The 23,984-nt window shown below is 30.6% G+C and overlaps 1 protein-coding gene across 1 annotated transcript in view; it reads right to left on the reverse strand.

Moving 5' to 3' along the window:
- LOC123668776 (period circadian protein-like) overlaps positions 1-23,649 on the reverse strand; it is a 60,141-nt gene extending 36,492 nt beyond the window's left edge. Inside the window, 25 exon segments of the mRNA XM_045602470.1 lie at positions 750-881; positions 1,213-1,367; positions 1,598-1,729; positions 3,445-3,546; positions 3,621-3,725; positions 3,885-4,020; positions 4,658-4,829; positions 5,627-5,767; positions 5,861-5,944; positions 6,276-6,421; positions 6,805-6,969; positions 7,512-7,634; positions 8,131-8,242; positions 8,321-8,549; positions 9,010-9,213; positions 9,667-9,742; positions 10,289-10,420; positions 10,917-10,991; positions 13,534-13,628; positions 15,682-15,845; positions 15,949-16,032; positions 16,150-16,254; positions 18,414-18,497; positions 19,977-20,080; positions 23,437-23,649. Of these exon segments, the coding sequence (XP_045458426.1) occupies positions 750-881; positions 1,213-1,367; positions 1,598-1,729; positions 3,445-3,546; positions 3,621-3,725; positions 3,885-4,020; positions 4,658-4,829; positions 5,627-5,767; positions 5,861-5,944; positions 6,276-6,421; positions 6,805-6,969; positions 7,512-7,634; positions 8,131-8,242; positions 8,321-8,549; positions 9,010-9,213; positions 9,667-9,742; positions 10,289-10,420; positions 10,917-10,991; positions 13,534-13,628; positions 15,682-15,845; positions 15,949-16,032; positions 16,150-16,254; positions 18,414-18,497; positions 19,977-20,065 (3,042 nt within the window). The 5' untranslated portion in view covers positions 20,066-20,080; positions 23,437-23,649.
- Positions 23,650-23,984: the final 335 nt, after the last annotated feature.

The following is a 23,984-nucleotide window of genomic DNA, read 5'->3' on the forward strand; positions in this document are numbered from 1 at the left end:
AGCGATGTCTATATATGTAATAATATAAATATATACGTCCATTTTCATATATACATATATCATCATTAAAGCCTATACAGTCCACTGCTGGACATAGGCCTCCACAAGTTTACGCCAAAAATAACGTGAACTCATGTGTTTTGCCCATAGTCACCACGCTGGGCAGGCGGGTTGGTGACCGCAGTACTGGCTTTGTCGCACCGAAGACGCTGCTGCCCGTCTTCGGCCTGTGTATTTCAAAGCCAGCAGCTGGATGGTTATCCCGCCATCGGTCGGTTTCTTAAGTTCCAAGGTGGTTGTGGAACCTTGTTATCATCCCTTAGTCGCCTCTTACGACACCCACGGGAAGAGAGGGGGTGGCTAAATTCTTTAGTGCCGTAGCCACACAGCACGATATATATATTCCACATAAATATATAAATCTCAAATCATCTTGGTGCGTTACGCTATGTATGTGAGTAAATATGTATAATTGAAATATGCGATAGTGACGTCTGCAAATACAACTTGAAGCATTGTTTTATTTATTACTAGATATTAATAAAAATAAATTGGTATGGTCCACGCGCAGTTTTATATAATAAAAAAATTATTGACTTTTATTACGACTTTTTTTATGTCATAGTTGACGCACACAATACCGTAGTGAGCAACGCACTAAGATAATTTGGAGTATATACCATATAGAAGTATATAAAATTGGAATTATATAGAATAATAATTTATGAATAAATATTAGTCGCCCTTACTCGCATAGAGACGTCGGCAGATGAATTACTGACGCTACACACTTCGTTTTTACTTTTGCCCATCTTCGCTCTCTTCCTCTTGAGGTAACTGAATGTTTTGCCAGTTTTCGGTAGTAAGGTCAACCTACACGCCTGCGATGTATTATTATAAATGTGATTATAATGTAAGCATGTATCTTAATATTAGGATGTGTATGAAATAATCTGTTTGATGAAAATCTGATATGAGTTAATAGGAAAATTATTATTTTCTTAAATTAATAATAGCATTCTTATACATATAAGTGAGTAAATTAAAGCTTAATTACCACAATCCAATTGTCAATCATATAAATAACTTAGAACCTAATGAAATCTCAAATATATAATGAATTGTCGAGGTTAACAATTATGAAAGGATGATATAAGAAATTTAATGTTCATTCACTGTGAGAAAACTATTCGTTATTTGATATAAGCTTACCTCTTCGTAATTTTTATTTGAAATGTCCAAAGCGTGTATGTTAGTAATATTTTGCGGTACAAAGCTTTGTTGCAGATTGTACGAAACTTGGGGGTCTATTGTTGGGTACATAAAAGACGGACCGTAGACTGACTGTCCAAACATGACGCAGGGCACTAAAACAAAATCTAGTTTTAACTAGTGTGTGTTAGTAAGGGATAACCGGGTCAATTTCCATTGCCAAGTAGAGGATAAATTTTGAAGTGTGAATAGTAGAAAGTATAGAAAAAAAAAGTTAATATTTCTAGAATATAAAATAAAAATAATTGGAAAACAGAAAGTTAATAAATCTAAAAAATAAAAATAAAATTTATTAGTAATAATTCAAACGTAAAATTTGACTTACTTTGCTGTGGTTGATATTGTCTATTGGAAGAAGTGGTTGTACATTCAGTACTCATTTTTGTGATTGCGTCGGATTCAGTCACATTCTCTGCGTAATGAGGCACAGCCATTTCTGGATATGTGCCATTTGTATCTAAGGTCATTAATAAATTAAAAACTAATATTTTATTTAAAATGTAGAAAAATGACTCGTCTAATATATTAATTATCTTTAAAGGAAACCTTAATAATTATAAAATTTATTAATTTGATTAAAATTTTGTTAGCTTTAATATCGCTCGTAAAATAAACAAAATTGAAAATTAAGGAACAGATGACCGCATGTAAACAATAAATAAATCAAATAAAAGTTAAATATCGTTCGTTATATAGACGTTGCTTTAGACTTCACCTGCATTATATTCAGATTACTTTATAACAAGGTAAAAAACCACATCTTCAAAAATTTTTATCCAAATATACGTCATGTCAAACTCGGGGATTCGTTAAAATCACTCACAGAAGATTTGAATCGACGTCAAATATCGACCCATTACAAAATCCAATAACAAATAACAATTTGAAAATTTATTAATTTTAAAACTTTAATAAAAATAATTTCTATAAAAGGCTAAAACTAAAATGTAACCTTAGCCTAATAACTTTGCAACTGAAAAAAAAAATAACCACAAAAAGTAATATTGACGTAAAACATAACCAGTTGATGTAGATTAACGGCCGAACCCAATATTCAATCTATCTCTGGTTATGTCCTACTAGAGACAGAAATATCTATCTATCATTCATTTTACTGACCCAATAAACTTGTCGACGATAGGCAATCTTATCCTTCAAAGCTGTCTATCGACGAGAGGGAGGATAGCTTACTAGAGATAACAGTTCGTATGAAAATGACAGTGTAAGCGTCCCAATAATAATAGAGTTCTATCTGTCAGTAGCGTTGGTTATCTTTAGTAACAACAATATCCGATCTATAGTTTTCGGGGGATAACTAAGATTTATTAATTGAAAAAGTATTTTCTTTGTTTAAAATAAAATTAATTTCGAGTGAAAAATAATGGCAGACTCAAGTTCAAGTAGCAGTTCAAGTGATATTGCTATTTTGCAACAATTAATTGAATAAAAATAATATGTTTCTTGTGAAATAATACTTACTTTACTCATCTTGTGAATAAAACAAACAATTTGGTGAATGATTGTACCTATAATTTGCAATGATTTGTATAATTTGAATTTTGATTTGTAAAAAAATTATACAAATTCAAACGAAACAACGATTCAATAAAGCGTAATGGCGTCGTAGCGTCTTTTCGTGTCGTGTTAAAACGTTCCGTTACTAGATTTACCATGGATTCCATATTAAAATAATATCATTTATTATAAATTAAAAAGTCTGTGTAAAAATTAATTTGTCCATATTTTTACAAAACAAGATTACTTTAATATGAATAAAATTTGTATGACAAATTTAAATACTACAAAACATCTGTGTAACATAACTGAGGCCGCCTGTGACGCTGTGTATACTGGAATGTAAGAAAGAGCTCAGGTAGACGGTCTATCTACAGCTAACTGGAGATAGTAGTCCCCTATGCGAATTATTGGGACAACTACAAAGGATAGATAGTTAGTTATTAGCAGTCGATGATAACTACCTATCTCTATCTTTAGATTGAATATTGGGTTCGGCCGTAAGTCGTCTATATAGTAGATTCACTAAAACATGTTCGAAACTGAGGGGTTAGTTAACAAAACGAACTGTTTTTTTTTTTTTTTTTTTTTTTATAGTGACCATGGTTCTTTTAAGACGAGATAGATATATAAATAAACAAAAAACATTAAACTAACTTGGATATCCTTGAATGTGAAAGGCATTTGGATTTATGTTGTTTTGTTGTGATGCTGTTGGGGGTTGGATTGAATTTGGTGTATAGTACATTGGAATTATGCCTAAAATAAAAATATAGAACAGTTACACGAAATTATGATTTATCTTATAAATTAAAATTTAGAAGTTTGCTCACCCGGCATCGATATCGGGTTCATTAGGGACATTTGCTGCGGAATACCTAGACCAAGTATGACGGTATTCATATTATTAACTGAACTGGAGGTCCACGGTGGAGAAACTGGAATATAAAATACTTTGGTTAACTACAGGAAATTAAACTATTTTTAACATTATGTTACATTTGAGTACAAAGAAACTAGCTCCAATGCTCAGCGGAAAATATTACCCTACGTAAAAAAATATATATAACATATTTTACATGGAAATCTTTACTGACCAACAGAGGTGACAGTGGTAGTCTGTTGTACACTCGTGATTTTGGATACTTGGCTTGTTTCTCTCACAGACGTACATCGATGCTTGTGAAGAGTCGCGTCTTCGATTTGCTCTGACGCACGTTTTATGCCATGTTGCTACAAAAACAAGAAAAAAAATTGGGTTATTAAAAATCCGTTGCCGACGTCGCGTTGGCACAAACATTTGTATTGGCCATACAGGTGTTTGCGCAGGTGTTGTTGTGTCTGGGTGTTTGTGCAGTCCTTGTGGGTCTCCCCACCGTGCCTCGGAGAGCACGTTAAGCCGTCGGTCCCGGTTGTTATCATGTACTCCTGATAGCGATCGTTACTCATAGTAGGGAATATATCCGCCGCATTGGAGCAGTGTGGTGGATTAAGCTCTGATCCTTCTCCTACATAGGGAAAGAGGCCTATGTCCAGTAGTGGAGTATTACAGGCTGAAGCGAAAAATGCGTTCCAGTTTAGCAATCTATGGTAATATTATTATGAGGAAACAATTTTTTTTGTTTGTTATTTGATTATTAAAACTATTTTAGTATTCCAGCATGAATAAAAAGCATTATTAACAAGACTGATAGCATAGTATAGAAAAAAATTTTAGTTCACACTTTCACAGAGGTTATTGATTTTTCTTTTCACTGTGGAAACATTTTTTAAAATTTTCATTACTTATTAACACGGAATATTGAATACGGATATACGGAAAATAAGCTTATTATTTAAATATCTACTTCTACTAGACAATATTCTGTACCTGTAAATCTGTAGTGCCTTCGACCAAGGGGTGATAAAAGGCTTTGCATCTTGCGAGGTGGTCTTTCTTCTTCTGTCGCGTTTCACACGAATCATTCTCGTTCTCATTTTTACTAACAAATCGGAGTTCGCGATGCATTTTCACTAACTCTTTTTCCATTTCAACATTATGTCTAAAAATAAACATTAATATTAATAATAAATATTTTTTTATAAATAAATTGATTTTATGTAGTTTTTATACTTCGATTGAAATAAAATAAAAAGGTAAATTAACTCGCTTGGTTAAAATATTAATATAATTTTTTTATTTATTTAATACCTTATAGGACACGTTAATAGTTATAAAAGGTTTTGAAAAAATTAAAACAAATTTACAATAACGGCCTTATTACTGCAAATAATTTCTAACAAGAATTCGTAATGAATTATTAACTTTTCCTATTTGTAAAGCGTTTTCAATGTGAACTTGACGTACTACTTACTTTTATAAGCATTCTTTGAAAACCATTATTTTTAACCCAAGAGGAACGAAAAAATAAAAATACTTTAAATATTAAATAATAATATCAAATACAATTTAATATTCTTTTATTTTTGCGATTTTTTTAACTGTGACGTTTTGTCAACGCTGACTGTTCGTCAGCTTCGTTTACCCGTCAGCGCTGACGTTCAGAGTTCGGTCAGCGTGACTCTAAAATTAGTCTGACATCGATATAGTTTAATTGAATAGTTCTTGATTTACGACATTATGTCATGCGGTTTCACAAATAACTCTATACAATTTCGACAAAATTAAGGGTATTAGATAAAGTAAACTTAAAAAAACCATATATACATTTTAGCAAAATAATTCTAGTAACTTAAGTTGCCAGATGTGTGCCAGTAGTTTGGTCAGCTAATAATTTACTACACGGGCATAGATTTAATTACTATTAAGATATAACAAATTTGTAATAAATGATCTAACTTATTGAGCAAAGACTCCGTCAGCCGAACTCCTTGGTACTCGGGCATCTGATTGAAACTTGTTATGAGAGCACTCGCATCGTACAAACTCGACTTTTCACCGAAATCTTCTAAATCTTGAGCCATTGGAGACACACATTTACTAAAACGAAATAGTAAAATAGTTTTTATTACACAAATTGTATTATTTAAAAAAAAATCTTATCACAATTTAGTTCAGAAATCGAATACTGACCTACTGGGCTCGACTGACTCTCTTGAGTGGAGCTTATTCAGTATCGGACGATATTCTTCATAAGGTTCATAGCTATCAAAGTATCTAGGGGACAACAATTTGACAATTTATATTAATTATATACCTTATATATAGCACAGTATTTGTATAGTATTATAATAGATTTTTTTTTAAACACAAAGAAACATTTATTTTCGCATTACGTAAAATATTAGAAAAACCCTATTAATCAAGCAATAATTTTAAACAGCGATCAATATGACCTAAAAAATTCACATCGTTATTACTATATACAAAGAGGTAAAAGTTGCAACACTTTTTTACCAGGAACATATCTAAAAATATCAGTAATTTTTTTAAACTGTTTTTTTTTTTTTTTAAATATATTTAATTACACCGTATATAAAATTCTTACCTTTGAAGTGTTTCATTATAATTGAGCAGAGTATAACTAACAGGCGTCTCTGTGCTTGATTTGCTTTCATTCAAATCGTGGTGCGGCGACATACCACCAAAAATCATTGAATCACGCTCCTGCAATATTAATATTAGGATAATTTACTTTTAATGTTTTTCACAGAAATACAAGAATTAAACTGCTAACAAAATGACATTTACACTACAGACTAATTAAAGACTTTATTATTTATAAGTCAGCATTCATTAAATATAATTATCAAAATTTATCTTAGTTTAGTTTTTGGGTAATCTGCACTCACACGAAAAAAATATTTTTTTTTTGTATGTTAATCTTATAACACACTCCTTGATGGATCTCTTTAGGAACTTTGGTTATTTTTGTTAAAAAAAAATCTTATTTAATATAGAATAATACAAACTGATTTCAAAGCATTTTAATAATAATTTGTAACTACTTTATAAATTATAAAATTCAAAAAAATATGGTGCCCCAAAAAAATTCATTCTGCTCTAAATAAAAAAACAACATCAAAACTAACGTGTGAACTGTGGTTGGCATCCTGTATATCCAGACTTAGTTCCTCATTTATCTTCGATGTATCTTTCATCAAACTTTCCATAAAATTCGCAAGGTCCTGACAAAGTTTCCCTTTTGGCCGCTTAATAGCTTCCGCTGGTTTTGTTACGACCTGAATAAAAATCATAGCTATAGACACTATTTGTTTCTACAAAATTATTCTTAAGACATGCTATGCAAAGTAGGAAAAAGGGAATTGCATCGATTTTAAAATATACAAATTGGCTAAATAATATTTACATGTATATATTCATTTATTTTCAGATGATTTCTGTATAAATATTCAATTCAATAACAAAAATTCAATAAAAAAAAAATTGATTAATTAGCTAGCGATCTCCACAGGTTTTAAATACGAGAAGCCAAAAAAATACTTTGTAATAAGCCGATTAGTATCATACAATAGTTTTCATGAGTCTGCTTCATTCATGTGGCTTTATCTGGTCCATTTTTAACCGACTTCCAAAAAAGGAGGAGGTTCTCAATTCGACTGTATTTTTTTTTTTTATTATTTGAAGTAATCAATTCAAACATAGCAGCGTACTAAAATAAATCTGACTAAATAGATGAAAAAATTTGCATAAAGTATCGGAATGAACATGACTTCTCTTTGTTAGGATTGTATGACTCAAATTAAACAAATATAAAACTTACTTCACTCATGATTCTAGTTATACACTGTCTTAAAGTTTGGGCATTCTCTTGTTCTTCTTCGGGCAGCTTTGGAGCTTTTTCAGGTTCCGCAGGTGACTGGAATACGTCGGGATTCTTTGGACCCTAGTGAAAAAATACACAGCATATGATTATAAAAATTTAATTTTCTTTAAATAATAAATATATGTATGTCGTTATTCTTTATATTTTTATTTTATTTTATTTTTTATTTTTTTTATTATTATTATTTTTTTTTTATCGTTTATAAGAATAAAAAAGCTGCATGTGAATATCTTTAAAAAAATATACTGAGATACAAACTATTTATTATCTTTATTACAGTTATTACTATTCTTTAACCACTTTATGTGCATTTTATTTTTAAATAATATTCACATGTATAGCCGATTATTTGTTTAGTTTAATGGTATATTTTTATAATAGTTTATAATATATATTATACTTTAGTATTATTGGTTTAGAAACACAGTGCAATGTTAATTGCATAATTTTTTCCTGTAAATAAAATAAATAAATAGTAATAATTCGTTATAATATATCCGTTGATATAAATTGACACAAATTTTAGAATTAATTAATAAATTCACATATAAATTACCTCTACTATAAAATGTTTCCCAATAACAAATTCAAGTTTTCTCGACCATGGATTAATAAACGAAGACCATTCCGTTTCCAGTTTCAAATAATCGCCATTTTTGGTCAACATCCTGTGAAGAAATAGAAAAAATTAAAATAAAATATTTGTTAAAAAAATAATAATTAATTTATTGCAATATAAAACTAACCTGTAAGGCTTAGAGCGTTGCACTGCACCCTCCTTTACAATCGTTTCATATACCTGACGTAAATACGCCAAATCATTGGGGCGATAAAGTTTTAAAGCATCTGAGCCTACAATATCCTGTGGTAAATAACCTAGATATGGCACCGATTCTGGGTCTATGTATTCTAGACTGCCACTTGCTGAATGTCTTATAACAAACGGTTTTGGATTCAATATCACTTCGTTTGGTGCTAGAAAAAAAAGTGTTAATTATTGATATTTAATTTTGTAATAAATTACCATTAAGAAGTGAGTCACAGTTCTGAAAATGTGAATGTTATATAAAACCAACATAAGAAATGCTGTGTAAGCGAATTAACGTGACTACTGGCCACGTGTTTCACCGAGCAACGGTTTTGGCTTCGTGAGTTTAAATCGATCACAAGTATATAAATAAAGTCACATGTACGAACACTGTTCTCGAAACCCTAAAATGTGCTTTATATATTTATTTTTTTACTATTTAATAAAATAATATATTTATTCTTACATAAAAATGAACCGACAAAAATCGGATATATTTTTAGATCTACTAAAAACTTCTAAAAATCTTCATTATGTAGTCTGTGACAAAAACAAAATTGAAACTAATTTTATACAAAGTTTTTAAAAGGCGAGGAATAGCGTTATAAAATGCTGTGGAAAACTTACTTTTAAAGGCGGAAAAAACCGGTGTAGCTCGTATAACCAGGTAAATAACCTGACCATTTTCCTCGTTTATATTTTTAAAGAAAAATTTTAGTAGAAAGGGCATATATGTAACGACATTATCGTTAATTCTAAAACCAGATGTTAGCCCTCTGTATCTCCTAATACGACACACCATTGTCGAAGTTGGTTTTCTTGCTCCTGAAGCTGTAGGAAAAAAGTCCAGTTTTGGTACAACGAGATATAATTTGAGCTATTCCCATTTCACTGCACGAAAAATAAATATTTTTTTTATTTATTGACAAAGCATTTATAAGATTACAAAAAAAAGACATTTATTTATTTATAACAAACATAAATTGGGCTTGTTTATTTACTGCGATGAATAATCGTGTTTTTGATATAATTATTTTCTCCTCTCTAATATTTGTTAGTTTTGATATCCGTCTAGCTACTCAGTGTACAGTATAAGTTAAAATATATATATATATATATATTTATTTATATATTGCATATTATAATATATATTGCATTCGTATATGACAGGCACTCTAGAGAGCTGCTATTCTTTGAAAAAAAAAAGTTTTGAAATAAAAATACAAGAGTGGGGCATATACAAGCATAACATAATTGGCACGATGGATTTGACTAAAAAATTACCTTTGATTTGAGTATCGTTAACGTTTTTCGGAACTGCCAAAACACTAGTAATATTAGACGTGAATGTGGTGCGATCCTGTAAATTATTTCAATAATAATAATCGTTGAAAATAATGGAAGAGCTCCAAGGACGAAAAAAATAACGCAAACAAATCGTCGTCTGGAAAAGTTTTCTTCATTACTTTTCAACAGTTAAATGTTAGACCACATGTGATTGTCCTTGGAGAGTAGGCTGACGCAATCAACGCCTTAAAAGTTGTAATTAAAACTTAAAGTGTAAATTGTTCGTAACATAAAAAAACCTATTTATTTAAATAATGGCAAAATGTAGGCCGATGTGAAATGCTTATAAAGAAATTAGGAACAAATTAATTTAAAATTACAATTCACTGCTGCTAAAAATAATAATAATTTCAAACAAAATTAAATCAAAACTTGATTAATATTCAAAAAGGTTTCAAAAGCACTTCCAAAACGTGATTATACAAACTACTATTAAGATTAGCCTTTAATAAATTAATTTTGGTTCATGTGAAGCTGCAACAAGTTCGAAATAAATACCGCATTGAGAATAATTGCTAAGAAATTCAACATTATATTTGGTAAGAATATTTGAACTCACTCTTTCATGTACAAAGTCTACGAAGGATCTACCGGACCACATATCCTTAGGAAACCCGAGGGCCGACGTGATAGAAGAGGTCGTGGACATCACGATACCATCTTCCATTGATATCACGCACGAAAATCCATCCTTTAAATAAAACTTACCTTAAATACACAACCCTTTTTTTACTAGACATCTTTTGTAGTTTAGTGTGTAATAAGCATATATACCTGTGTACGTGTGTACCATCCTATATAATATATTTGATGAATGTTAATAAAGTAGTAGTGTTATTATCATCGCTCGGTTGTTTCAACACACGCATCCCTAATTTCCTACATACATTGGTCTAACAATTATATTATATTAAATATTCATGTACAATGGATTTTTCAACGTTAAATAAGAGACCATAATTCGATAGTATTTGCTATTAAAATATAATTCTATAATGTAAATATAGTAAACTACCAATATGGGTAAAAGTAAATTACAGCACAAATTATAGAAAACTATTATAGTCATCACTAGTGCATAATATTGAATTTAAATAAGGATTTTCTAACAATAAATTATAATAGGTACGAAACGTAGTTAGAAACTTTCGTGATTAAATATGGCATATACATAATTAAAAACTTACCGATGATTGTTCCGAAATGGGACGCATGTCGACGTAGTTCATTGGAGCTGCTGTTGGTAAACTGGAGGGGCCGTTCTAAAACAAACAAAAATAATTAAATAATTTAAACATATCCCAAATCATATATCTATTTGGCGATTGTTTAAAGCACACACGCAGTACACGGGTGGGCGATATAACATATAATAATATGTTTATATATATATAGTTGTAGTTAAAAAACAAGTAATAAAAAAAAGCTCCCGTATAAAACAAAAATCATTCATCAATATTTAAATTTAATTAATGAATTTACCTTTGATACACTGAGTGTGACACACATTGAGTGTCAACTACTATGTATGTTTAAAAAATAAAATATTTTATTTTCGTTTTAATTTTAATATTTGATCGCTAGTAAATACTAGCGATTGAATATTTTAACAAGATATATGAATATATACAAATAGAACGTGAACTAACGGTGTGATTTGAAACACAAACTCATACACATCATACAAATAAATACATATAACATTATTCATCCTTATTTATTGTTAGCAAAAGAGGACTTAAACTTTGAACGCAGCTACTAAAGATATAGGTTGTCTGGAAGAAATGGCTAATTAGCCATAAGTCCGCCCATTGTACTTCACTGTCTGTAACTATCTTTATGCTTTGTTTGTAATATATTTGTGGTGTACAATAAAGTATAAAATAAAATAAATAAATAAAATATAGGTCAGATCTTTTCATAAAGCCCTGTGGAAAAACTCCGATATAAAATGTTAAGTTCCATTGGGCATCCTGATAGATCTATCTGGATTGAAAACTGCCCAGATAAAACTAGTATTTTAACGTATCAAATTTAAATACAGTATTTGGAATCCCTGTTTCAAACATACAATAGTTTACAATAACCTCCCATCAATCATCGTTTTTATTTGGATATATCTGGAACTTTTAGCAGAGTGACTTTCAGTTGAGTTTGTATGACTTCAACAATATAATTTAAAGTAGATATTAAAAATATTTTTTTGTTTGCATTCTTGAAATCGCCAAAAGCTTATTAAAAATTTAACAAAGTAAGTATACTAAATACGAACTCTGTATTAGTCTACTCGCACTAAGAAGAAAGTGACTCATCCTTGTGACTAGCTTCGCCACTTTTCTTAGTCATTTAATCGTGGTGAATTAGAAAGACGTGTTCTAATTGACCATTTGAAGTAAGTCATTCAAACTACTTTCTTATTTACTGTTGGTCTAATTGGTCAATGGGCTTGGCGAAGCTGAGTGACAAGGGCGAGTCATTATTTTCTAAATGCGCATAGACTATGAAAATGTAATCACGGAAAGATGACAGATCAGCAGGCTTATTCTTGAAACTCAAAAAAAAAAAGACATGGAAATCGTGTTTGGGATCGAATTTACTCATTTCAATAAAGTTAACTTTTTAGTGTTCGATTGTGTATCTTAAAGTGTTTTTATTAAGATAATGGCGCGACTGGCGCTTATTTTTAACATATTAACTATGTATATTTTTATATTATCAACAATATCACAATCACAGTATTTATTAAAATAGAACTAAATACTTAACAATTAGCCTTTTATCCTCTTTTAACCTAAGGTAGCATTTTTTAATTATAAATCACAGTATTTATATCTCTAATATTTTAATATGAATCACAGTATTTATGTTTCTAATATTTGAATAAAAATCACAGTATTTAAGTCTCTAATATCTTTTGTTTTAACTATATTAATAAACTTTTGTATTCACTAATTTAAGCTTAACACTGGTAAAATTGCAGAAATTATTACAGATGTAAATAAAGAAAGAAGATAAGTTAATTATAAATATAAATTAAGAAAATACGTAATTGAGATAATTTGAAATTTAGAAGTCTCAAAATTGCGCAAGTCGTGAGCTTTTTTTTAACAACAACACACATTATGCCAGAATGTATATCTTGCATTTTTATGCTTAAAAAATCAACAGGTTAGGGTTTTAGGTTTAATTTAAGGAATCACAATATAATAGATAATAATTAATTATTGCAGACACGTTATGATTTAAAAAAACATAAAATTTCATGAGTTAAATTTTATTTTCTTATTATTTTTTATTATAATGGCTACACCGGAAACCGATCGTCAATTCGATTCCAATTTCAATTCATTTGAAAGCTCGATTTGGTCAAGTACCAAAATATTACAGATTGGAACTAGAACTGTATTGAACTCGTGTTTTTTTGTGAGATTGGGATTGAAGTCAAGAGTAAGCCTACAGAAATGAAAATGTACACCTTAACTGTGAGATCAATAAATTCTTCTATCAATTTTTTTTTTTTAATTTTTGACGAGATACCGTTTTATAAATCGATGAACACCGGCTGCCCGCACGAAAGAGTGTCACGTTCCGCCTCAACCTGAGCGTGCAAGCGAGAGGGCGGAACAAGCGATAGAGTAGAGATATAGTTTTTACAGGCAAGTAATATTTTTAATGTCCTATGTCTCGTGGAAATTCGAGATTAAACATCCTCACTGAAGCAAGAAGATTGAAATATGACTACTTTGACTAAAGAAAAATTATCTCGAATTAAATACGATGCATTTGCTCAGCTCAAGAACTTACCTCTTCTTTGATACTGCCTCTGTCAGAAGTTGAAATATCCATGTTTTCAGATACTTGCTCTTCTAGTTCAAGAGCGGGCTCGGGCGTCTCGTCATCTGCACAACAATATTATAAACGGAAGATAAACATGAACCTAAAATATAGGCAAACTATCTTATAAAGCTGAAAAAAATAACGATATTGATATCATACAAAATCATGATATAGATTTACGTACCAAATATTCCCCAAATTCGTACAGCTAAAAAATTGTGTACATTACCTTAATAATAGCAATTTTGTTTACTTCTGTATTAAACCCAAGAAGAAGAATATATGGTAAGTGTATAATTTCAATAGTAGATCCCTGTGGCTCTGTAATAATAATTGAATGATTTATTTTGTATACGTGTCGTTAACTTTTTTTTGTTTTATTTAACATAAACTTTTTTTTAAATTGATTATGAGTATACTTCTACGAAAGTTTCACAATTAAAGCAGTAAATTATGAAAATGACATAGAAGACTAAAATACCAGGCCGCCTAACTGTCGCTGGGAGTGCACTAACAGATGCTATCGACAACCGAACCTTTATAATCTTCGAAGATAATTCCCACTATCCTGTGAAAATTTTTTAAATTGTAAATATCCTACACAAAAATTTTGATTGCACTTTGAATTTGGATCGTGGATCATATTTCATTTAAACTTGTACATAAATCTTTGTAATCTTTTCCAAATTCTTAGTTTGAATAAAATCTGAAATACTTATTGCCAAGGTATTAAAATTAATTTTGAAATATATCAATATCGTGAGTGTTACTATGTATCACAATTGTATACTTCCAGTGGCTAAAGAGAAGCCGCAAAAGTGGGCCCGCAAGTCTGAAGAATACATACTAGAGGCTTGTACAGATGACATTGAGGGTTACAGATTATATAATTCTAGAACAAGAAGTGTGATAACAAGTAAAAATGTCATTATTATAGAAGGTGAGATTATTGAAGGTGAGAAAAATCTAAATACTATTATACTAGTTATTGAAAACCACCAAGACTCATGTTCAGTGGGGAGATACAGTTGTCAAGGAGTCGCCAATTCCAGATGAAATAAGCACAGATGAGGGTACATTGCTTGAAACATGGTACGTATGTTCCTAGTGAGTATGTAGACGATTCTAATTCTCCTGATCGTGAAAGACCTAATAGAATCAGAAGGAAACCAGAAAGGTCCCTCCGTGATGTCAAATATGTTCCTGACGAAGCGTTTAATGATGCTAGTGGACTATGTCTTGAAGAAACGCTACAAAGAGCGGAAAAGGAACAGTGGTTTACGGGCTGTGAAAGAAAGATCTTAAGTGTTTGAGGACAACGCATGGTAGCTAGTAGGTATGTCAACAATTGAGAAACTGTAGTAAAGTGTGTAAGGTGTATGTAAAAATTGCACAGATATCATCATCGTGTTTGTTATCATGCGCGCTTGGTTTAGCCTTTATGCTGAAGCAAAATGTGGATTTTTAAGTTTTGAGTAATACTTGTAAGGAAGCTATTTATTTGTCTTGTTTGTCAGAAGAAATTGTTAATGATTCATATACTACTGAACTACATCATGATAACCGGGGCACTTAAGATGTTTTCAAGTAATAGTTATAATAATTACCATTTTTGTAAAGGATGTGTCGTTAATAAAATTATTAATTTAGAATATTTTGAAGCAGCTGAAATACCTGCAGATTCATTTACAAAAAGCTTGGATAGTTTATTTATTTATTTTTATTTTATACTTTATTGTACGCCACAAATATATAACAAACAAAGCATAAAGATAGTTACAGACAGGGAAGTACAATGGGCGGACTTATGGCTAATTAGCCATTTCTTCCAAAATAATAAATTTTTAATATTTTATGCAGTTACTAGAGATTAAGGATATACGAGTTGTGTCTTATTATTTTTTGTTTGATATAGATGGGTAAGTTTTGTGTACCTTCTTTATCTTGATTAGTAAGGGTGTGATTATACATCAAAGATTATACAGTATAAGCCACCTGTATTGTATTGTCAAACTTGTATTTATTATATAAATGAATATATTTAATAAAGTCTGTGGTACATTCGCTCACTCCGACCGAAAGTGTTGTTCCATTAAAAGTGACAGTAACACCCACCATTGTTAATCTTTTCTTCCGGATCCTCAAAGACCGGCGCCGGTTCTGGCGGGCTTTCCAATATATCATCTTCTCTGATGGTCTGTGATTCAGCCATTTTTTTCTTCTTTTTCCTCCCTTCTTTATCAATTGTCCGTTTTTCTGGTGCTTGATTGATATCATGGCTAGCAAAATACGTATAATAAGAATTTACACTGAAATGATCGTTTATAAAACACTACGTTTTATGAATAAAATATAGTCTATTGAGTAGTGTAGACAACCAACCTTTTGCCGTAAGCGGACAGCTTGCCGCCATATCCACTGCTTCCGCTTGAGTTACTACCAGAGTGCATAGATTTGGAGCTGTAACTAGAACCAAAGAAAAAGTATTAAAACATTGAAATCTAGATAGTGTTTTTAATGCCAATATATAAACATTTCACTTATTTACATTATTTGTAGCTGAGTAGTAAATTTATTATTTACCTTCTTCTAGAGTGGCTGTTACTGCAGCTATTTGAATATGCTGAATCAGAAACCTTTGCATTATTTTCTGTGTCCTCCGTCTTATTCATCATTATTGAATTATAACTGAAATTAAATGACGCTATTAGTTATTCATAACATGTTGAAAAGATTATGCTTTGTTTCATGTTTTACGATATGCCTAACAATATTTAAAAAAAAAAAAACAGAAATAGAACTACCACGACAGTAAAAAACACGATTGTTTACATTTAATGCAAGTGTAAATCGAATTATAAAATATGTAGGAAAGTTTTAATGGATTTTAGGATCACCACCACCTTCAACATAAAAAAAACGCAAAGCAATGAAATTTATTTTTATTTTTTAATTTTATTAGACTTTATATACTCGTACATTGGCATGAATATTTGTAAAATAATCCTTATTTCAGTTTTTACAATCAAAACAAAGCTGATTCACGGGCTTTAGTTTAGGTTATATGGTCATTGTTTGTTTCAATAACAATTCCTATGTAATATCCTACATTTCCATTGCTGTATGGTTACGGCATTAAGACTATAGCCACCCCCTCTCTTCCTGTGGATGTCGTAAGAAGCACTAAGGGATAACACAGTTCCACTACCACCTTGGAACTTAAGAAGCCGACCGATGGCGGGATAACCATCCAACTGCTGTCTTTGAAATACACAGGCCGAAGACGGGCAGCAGCGTCTTCGGTGCGCAAACCCGCCTGCCCAGCGTGGTGACTATGGGCAAAACATAAGTTCACTTCATTTTTGGCGCGAACTTGTGGAGGCCTATGTCCAGCAGTGGACTGTAATAGGCTAAAATGATGATTCTATGTAGAACACATAACAATTGATTAATTCATCTTTCTTACATTATTTTTTATTTGCAATAATTTCGATTAGGTAACGCATTGAGTTTGTATTTTCTTCCAGAAAAAGCTTAGCACAATTTTTTTCATCAAACAGACAATTTTAGTTTATAACACATGGAACTTCTTATTCCTTTATTCTTGAATGCGCATTTTGTATCGGAAATTACACGATTGTAGATTTTTTTAATTTGATTGATCATGCAACTAGGTATATGGCCTGTTTATCTATTTATATCTAGGTATATGGTCTGTTTATTTATTTTGTGAATCAAATAATAAGAGAAACTTTATTCTGCTTAATGTTTTCAAAACATTTGATGAAGATTTTCACTAATGGACACGTGTTGGACATTTGAGTTTTCAACAGGGAATTATAATAATAGTAGATATGGCATCAAACTATATTTATAAAACTCAAAAAAATAATAATTTATAAACATGTGTGTGTCTCGAAGGCTTCGGCTGCTGAGGCATGAATAGGCAGGAAGAAAAGGGTTGCAGAGATTTTAAGGACCTCTTCAAGAAAAATGTAACATACCTCATTCTAAGGCCTGTTCTTCTTAAATCAGTGAAAATTAAACATTTTCATTCAACATTTACATTTCATTCATTCATTTGGTTTAATGATTTTTAATGGTGCCAAGATCATGGATGACATCGTCAATTTTACGTCGATCAAGGAAGAAGGATTTGTTTACCAAAATGTACACTAATATTATAAAGGTTAAGAATTTTATTTCTTTGTTTGTATGTTTGAACGTACTAATCTCAGGAGCTACTGGTTCGATTTTAAAAATGATGTCAATGTTAGATAGCCCATTTATCGAGGAAGTCTAAAGGCTATATCATCACGCTAAAATCCCAATGAAGAATGTTTCAAAATCGGGTTTTTTTTTTTCAAATAACTATTCCACGCGGACGAAATCACGGGCAGAAGCTAGTAGTAAATAAGTACATTATTATTTATCATGAATACTGATTTTGTCCACTTTTAGTTACAGTAGATCCATTTATATTTGCTGCTTCAACCAAAAGAGATCTCTGATCCTTCTCCTACATGGGGAAAGAGGCCTATGCCCAGTAGTGGGTTATTACAGGCTGAAGCGTAACTAAAAGAGGTTTTGATAGTAGATGAATGTAAATTATAGGCTGCACGATTGTTTGCTTGAATAAGTCTTTGGTGTATTCATTAGATTATTGATACAGTTTGATGATACTGATTATACGCGAACAACTGCTAAAAATCTCTTTGAGTTATCGAGAGTGATATTAGTATGAGTTTAGAGATAAACCCTATTGTTAAATGGTGAAATTACATATACCACACAATAAAAATAAAATACAAAATAATTTATAAAATGATGTGGACGATATAACGAACCTGTAACCAGAATTAGATTGCTTGCCGCCATAGCCACTGCTTCTACTTGAATTACTGCCAGAATGTATAGATTTTGAGCTGTAACTGTTAAGAAAAATGTAAAGATATCCCATGCCAAGTGATACTTAAGCTGTACATAAGTGTATATGAAATTTCAAAATACTCTATAAACGCCCCAAAGCGCTTTGTATGAACCTTAGAAACTTAAATTAAACCCAAGGAAAAGTGATTGTTAAGCAATGAAGAAGCTGTGTAACAGCTGCTGTGTAACAGCTGCTGTAAAGCAGTGATTATATAAAAGGTAAGCTAAACTGTACATATATTATATTGATGAATCTTAGCTAGATCGAGTTATCGCCCCCGAAACGACCTGCATACTAAATTCCATGAAAATAGTTAAGGCCGTTTCCGAGATTCAGATTACCTACCTACGTCATATTACTTGTCGAACTAATAGAAGTCGGTTATTTGCGTTTTCGAGTAATCACAATTATATGCAATCGTTTAGGTATACTGTTTCATAAACGCAGCTCTAAAATATATATTCTAATAGATGTAAATATACCCATATGCAATTGTTTAGGTATACTGTTTCATACACGCAGTTCTAAAATATATTCTAATAGATGTAAATATACTCATATATCAGAATTTGGAATACCAATCATAAAGTACAAATATAATGCTCGGAAAAACATCACGAAATATCACAAGGACGGAGAAGAGCTATATTGAGATATCACGTGTATTTTTTTCGTTGTACGCGTGATTTCTTAACCAAAAAATCAACCAACACGCTGCAACCTTGATGCCTGTCTAAAACTTTGTATAACGATGGTTTATAATCAGAATTTATTGAATTAATCTGTATTTTAATTATATTATGATACATTTGACAGCTAAAAAATGGGCTATATTAATTTAATTATTTATAATAGTTTCGTTTATTTCGTAACTTTCACTACGTACCTACAGGTTCGAATTATTAAGTCTAAACACGTGATCCCTTTAAAAAGTTTTAATGAGGAATCTCCTCAAGTTGATCACATTTCTTTTATTTCTGCAAGAGCTTTTTTTTTTCTTAATTTAAAATTTTATATTAAATATTGGGCACCTACCACGGAATTTTCTACGGTGACCGACTGGCACTCGATATTTTCGCATCACAATATTGCGATCGTTCTTTAGTAAAATTTTAAAAATAATCTATATCTATATACATATTAATATGTGAAGCAATAACTTTGTAACCCTTTTTTACATCAATTGCGCGAACGGAGGAGTTTGCAATTTCGCACACTTATAGTTTATATAGAGAAGGAGTGCAGCATGTTAATATCTATTTTTTAATTATGTATAAAAAATACACAAAATCAATAAAAAAACATTACCATACTACCATGTATTTAGCACACACATGCATATATCTCTTTTGTTATTTATATTTCGACCACTGGGCGACTACTAGTATATAAAAATGTGCAAGAGCAATAATAAGAACAATAAGTAATGAAATAAACTTTGATTCCTTCTTTATACAATTTGCAACTATATTAAACTCACCTTCTATTTTTCTGACTGTTGTTGCTATTATTATTGTATGCAGATTCGGATATGTCCGCATTTTTTTCTGAATCTTCCATTTTCTCCATTACGTAGATTTTTTGCTAGAAACAAATAATATTTTTAGCAACAATCCGAAAGGTATGTGGCGAGTTAAATTACTCTTAAATAGGGTGTTCCTCAATGCCAAGTGGACATTAACCTGTTGTTACAGTAATAACAATCATGGCGACTTAATCACAGAGAACAAACACCCTTCTTAAATCATTATGGCAATAGTGCCATTTGTGCACCAACTTGTAAATATACTATTTTGATTGATGCAACAGTAAAACGATAGACGATTTCTATATATACTCAATGAACTCATTAATCGCAAGTGCAAAAAAAAAATATCTGCTAAACAATAGCTAATGATTGCCTTTGCTTGTTACAGTCGCAGTGCTTACAAGTTTTAAGTGTAAGATAGTCTTAGCTATAAAACATCGCGCTAGATCCATAAAAAAGCGGATGGCCACCACGCTGTTCCTTTTTATGTTTATGTACCTATTGAATTATTCAGTTTCTAATGATCTGAAATCGCAAATGAAGATAATAGCTCAAACAAATATTTAATTGATAGATATTAAATGTAGATATAGCAGTGGGCCAGAAAGACGTACGATTTTAAAAACTCCATTGCGTTGGTACGGAATGCGAAAGGAGTGCGCCGTTGTTTGGGATAAGTAATTCAAGTCTTGGAAATTTTTCACTCCAGTGAATTTCAAGGGTTGCCCCGTTAGCGTATGTTCTGTGTAAATATATAACAAAAATAACGATTCTTGCATTGCATGAATTTTCTATTCTGAGTTACATGACGTAAATTAATGTCCCAGTGAAAGTGTGATTACCAATTTGAGGTCCAGATTCGACGAGCGTTTGTTGCGCGACTGTGCACATCTGAATGATGTTGTTTTTAAAAAATAATCTTACTAAATGTTTTTTCACGTCATACAAAGATTTGTTTGTGTACTAATTTTGCTGTTTTTGTTTATGATTTTTTAAAATCCACTTATCTTTCTGGCCCCGCCTGTATAATTAAGAGTTTATTGGACTACTGACACAATGAAATGTAGTAAGCACTTATGCACTTTGTTTTATTGAAATGGTCATTAAATTTTAAAGTACACAAATAGCATTTTTTAAATGTATCTCAAGCTCAGCTATGAAAAATAAAATCGTAAGAATTTTTCTTATGTTTTGGAGTCTAGCCACTTAACGGTTGTGTTATAGGTCTGTAACAGCCGACTGTCTTTTTACATATATCCCCATATATCGGTGTGCGGTAACTTCCGCGCTACTTACTACTTACTACGTTAAGTGAAAGATAGGCTATATTATGTTTTGATATATGTAATTATTATATTTAAGAAAAAAATAAGGCAGTACAAAATTCGTTAGGTCAGCTAGTGTACATCTACACAAATAAATAAAATTGGAGTGTTTGTTTGTAATATTAAAATAACCGCTTTTTACTAAATGCATATGAATGTATACACGGTACATATACCAAAATAACAAACAACAAAAACATACAAATACCATTTTGTCTGTCTGTCGGTCTGTCTGTCTGTCTGTTTGTTCCGGCTAATCTCTGAAACGGCTGGACCTATTTTTACGGGACTTTCACTGGCAGATGGGCTATGTAATATGGACTTAGACTACTTTTATTTTAGATTTTTTTTTTATTATTGTATAACTCTGCGAACTGAACAGTAACTATTTTGTTCAATTCCACGCGGCAGAAGTCGCGGGCACATTCAGTCAATTTGTACTCCCAAGAGTTGCTAGAGAGAAAATTTTGAGGTAGTTCAGGTTTTTTTCATTCTATATATATTTTGGGGTGCTAAATGCGGATCTGACAAAATAAAACTTTAAATATCGTTACTTATGATCATATAATATTATTACAAACTAGCAACCCGCCCCGGCTTCGCACGGTTGCAAAAACTATCATTGTTCCTTTAATATATTGTGCATGTATATGCAATACATAAACCTTCTTCTGGAATCACTCTATTTACTAAAGAAAAGTGCATCAAAATCGTTTACGTAGTTTTAAAGATCTAAGCATACAGACAGCGGTTAGCGACTTTGTTTTATACTATATAATGATTATAATATGCAAAAATTATGTCGTGGTCATCTCATCTTGATGTGCGTTAGAGTCTTTCAAAGCATCAATGACTGGTTGTAAGTCTTTGTTCTTCTGCCGAACTTTAAGAAATTTCAGTTTCCCCTATTTAAACAATGCATAAGTAATATCATAACCACTCATCGCATGCAGGAATATATGATCTAACAGGATATAGGAACCTAGGCCAGGACCTTCTTAAAGGCAACGGCTCATATAATTAATTAAAAATACATAAAAATATATATAAAATTAAAGAAATCAGAACTACCCCAAAACTTTCCTAGTAAAAACACAATTTAACTCAACTAATATACATACACGAATTTTAATCATTTTTTCGTATTTTATCGCGGTTTATTAGCCAAATTATAATTTTATTTACGGCTTTGAGCGACAAAAGTTCTTTTTTTTTTCAGCAAAAATCACTACACAATATTTAATTACGATTAAAATAGAATAAAGCTGGTGAAATTCAGCAATTAATTAGTTACAAGCACTAGTATTTTTTTAAAAAAAGACTTAGAACGTATAACGAATTACGCGTGAAAAAATATTTATCAAATGTCAAAACTTATTTTGTGACGACTAATACATAAATTTTAAATTGTTAATTATAAACTTAAAATTTTTTAAAGTTTTTCGTGTTGAATATTTAAGTATGTGTTAGTTTCAAAATACATTTTAAAAAAATGTTTTTTATTTAAAAACCCAAATCATATATATATATATATATATATATATATATATGAAGCCTTATAGAAAAATTTCTACGTTATAAGTATCTCATTTTTTTCTCAATTGAGAACTTTAAGAAAGAACTCCAGATTGAGAGAATTTTCTTTAATCATATTCTTTGAAAATTTTACCATACACACATATTTTTAGGAAAGTTAATACTTTCATTGTAATAAAGATAATTGTTTAAGGGACAAAGTGATAAGCAAGAAGCAATTCTGACACTAATAATAAAATAGGTATAAATAATCTAAACTTTGATTGCACAGCAAATTTTAATGTCTGCTTAATGGCTATACATAGGTACTTAAAGTAACAAACCCTCTTTGTATTTTTAGCATATAATATGAAAAAAAAATGCGTCTGATATCTAATTAGGATTTGTTAACTCTTTTCCGGTATATCTACTTAAGTTAACACAACTCACAATTAAAGCCTTCGCAACAATTTAGAGAGCAACTAAAAAATACATTTTGATAAAAGTAATTGAGATTTACATGTTTAATAACTTTCTTAACTAGAGTATAACTTAAATAATATTTTATTTACCTGTAATATGATTAAAATTCCTTGATCACATTCATCTTTATCATTATTTACGCTTAGTATTTCATCCACTTTTAGTATTTTATTCCCTTTAAATTTGAATACGCAAGATTTATTTATTATGACTTAAAATTTGCTTCAACTGACGAACACCAGTTAACGCTACTAAAGTCAATTTGGTTTATATCAGTGAGGTTGCTTAAATGACGTTCGCTCGTCAAATGATATCGACTATCGATAACGAATTAATATAATTATATTATATTAATATCATTTATATAATTTGAATCATTTTTTCAAATAACAAAATACTAAGTTATAGAATTCTAATTTCACTGATACTAAAGTTCATAAAATTTTGATTTATAGATTATATTCATGAATGGATAAAATAGTATTAAGAATAATGATTATTGTTTCCTCAGTGAATCGCATACTTAATCAATATTCGAAACAGTAGGTACTATTAGTAGTTTGAAATTGTATTAACTTTGTTTTCGATAAATTTGTTTTTAGGTTGTATTAAGAAAGCCACTATGATTTTAGTTACT

The sequence above is a fragment of the Melitaea cinxia genome, chromosome Z (assembly GCF_905220565.1).
Source record: "Melitaea cinxia chromosome Z, ilMelCinx1.1, whole genome shotgun sequence".
NCBI classification, from domain to species: Eukaryota; Metazoa; Arthropoda; class Insecta; order Lepidoptera; family Nymphalidae; genus Melitaea; species Melitaea cinxia.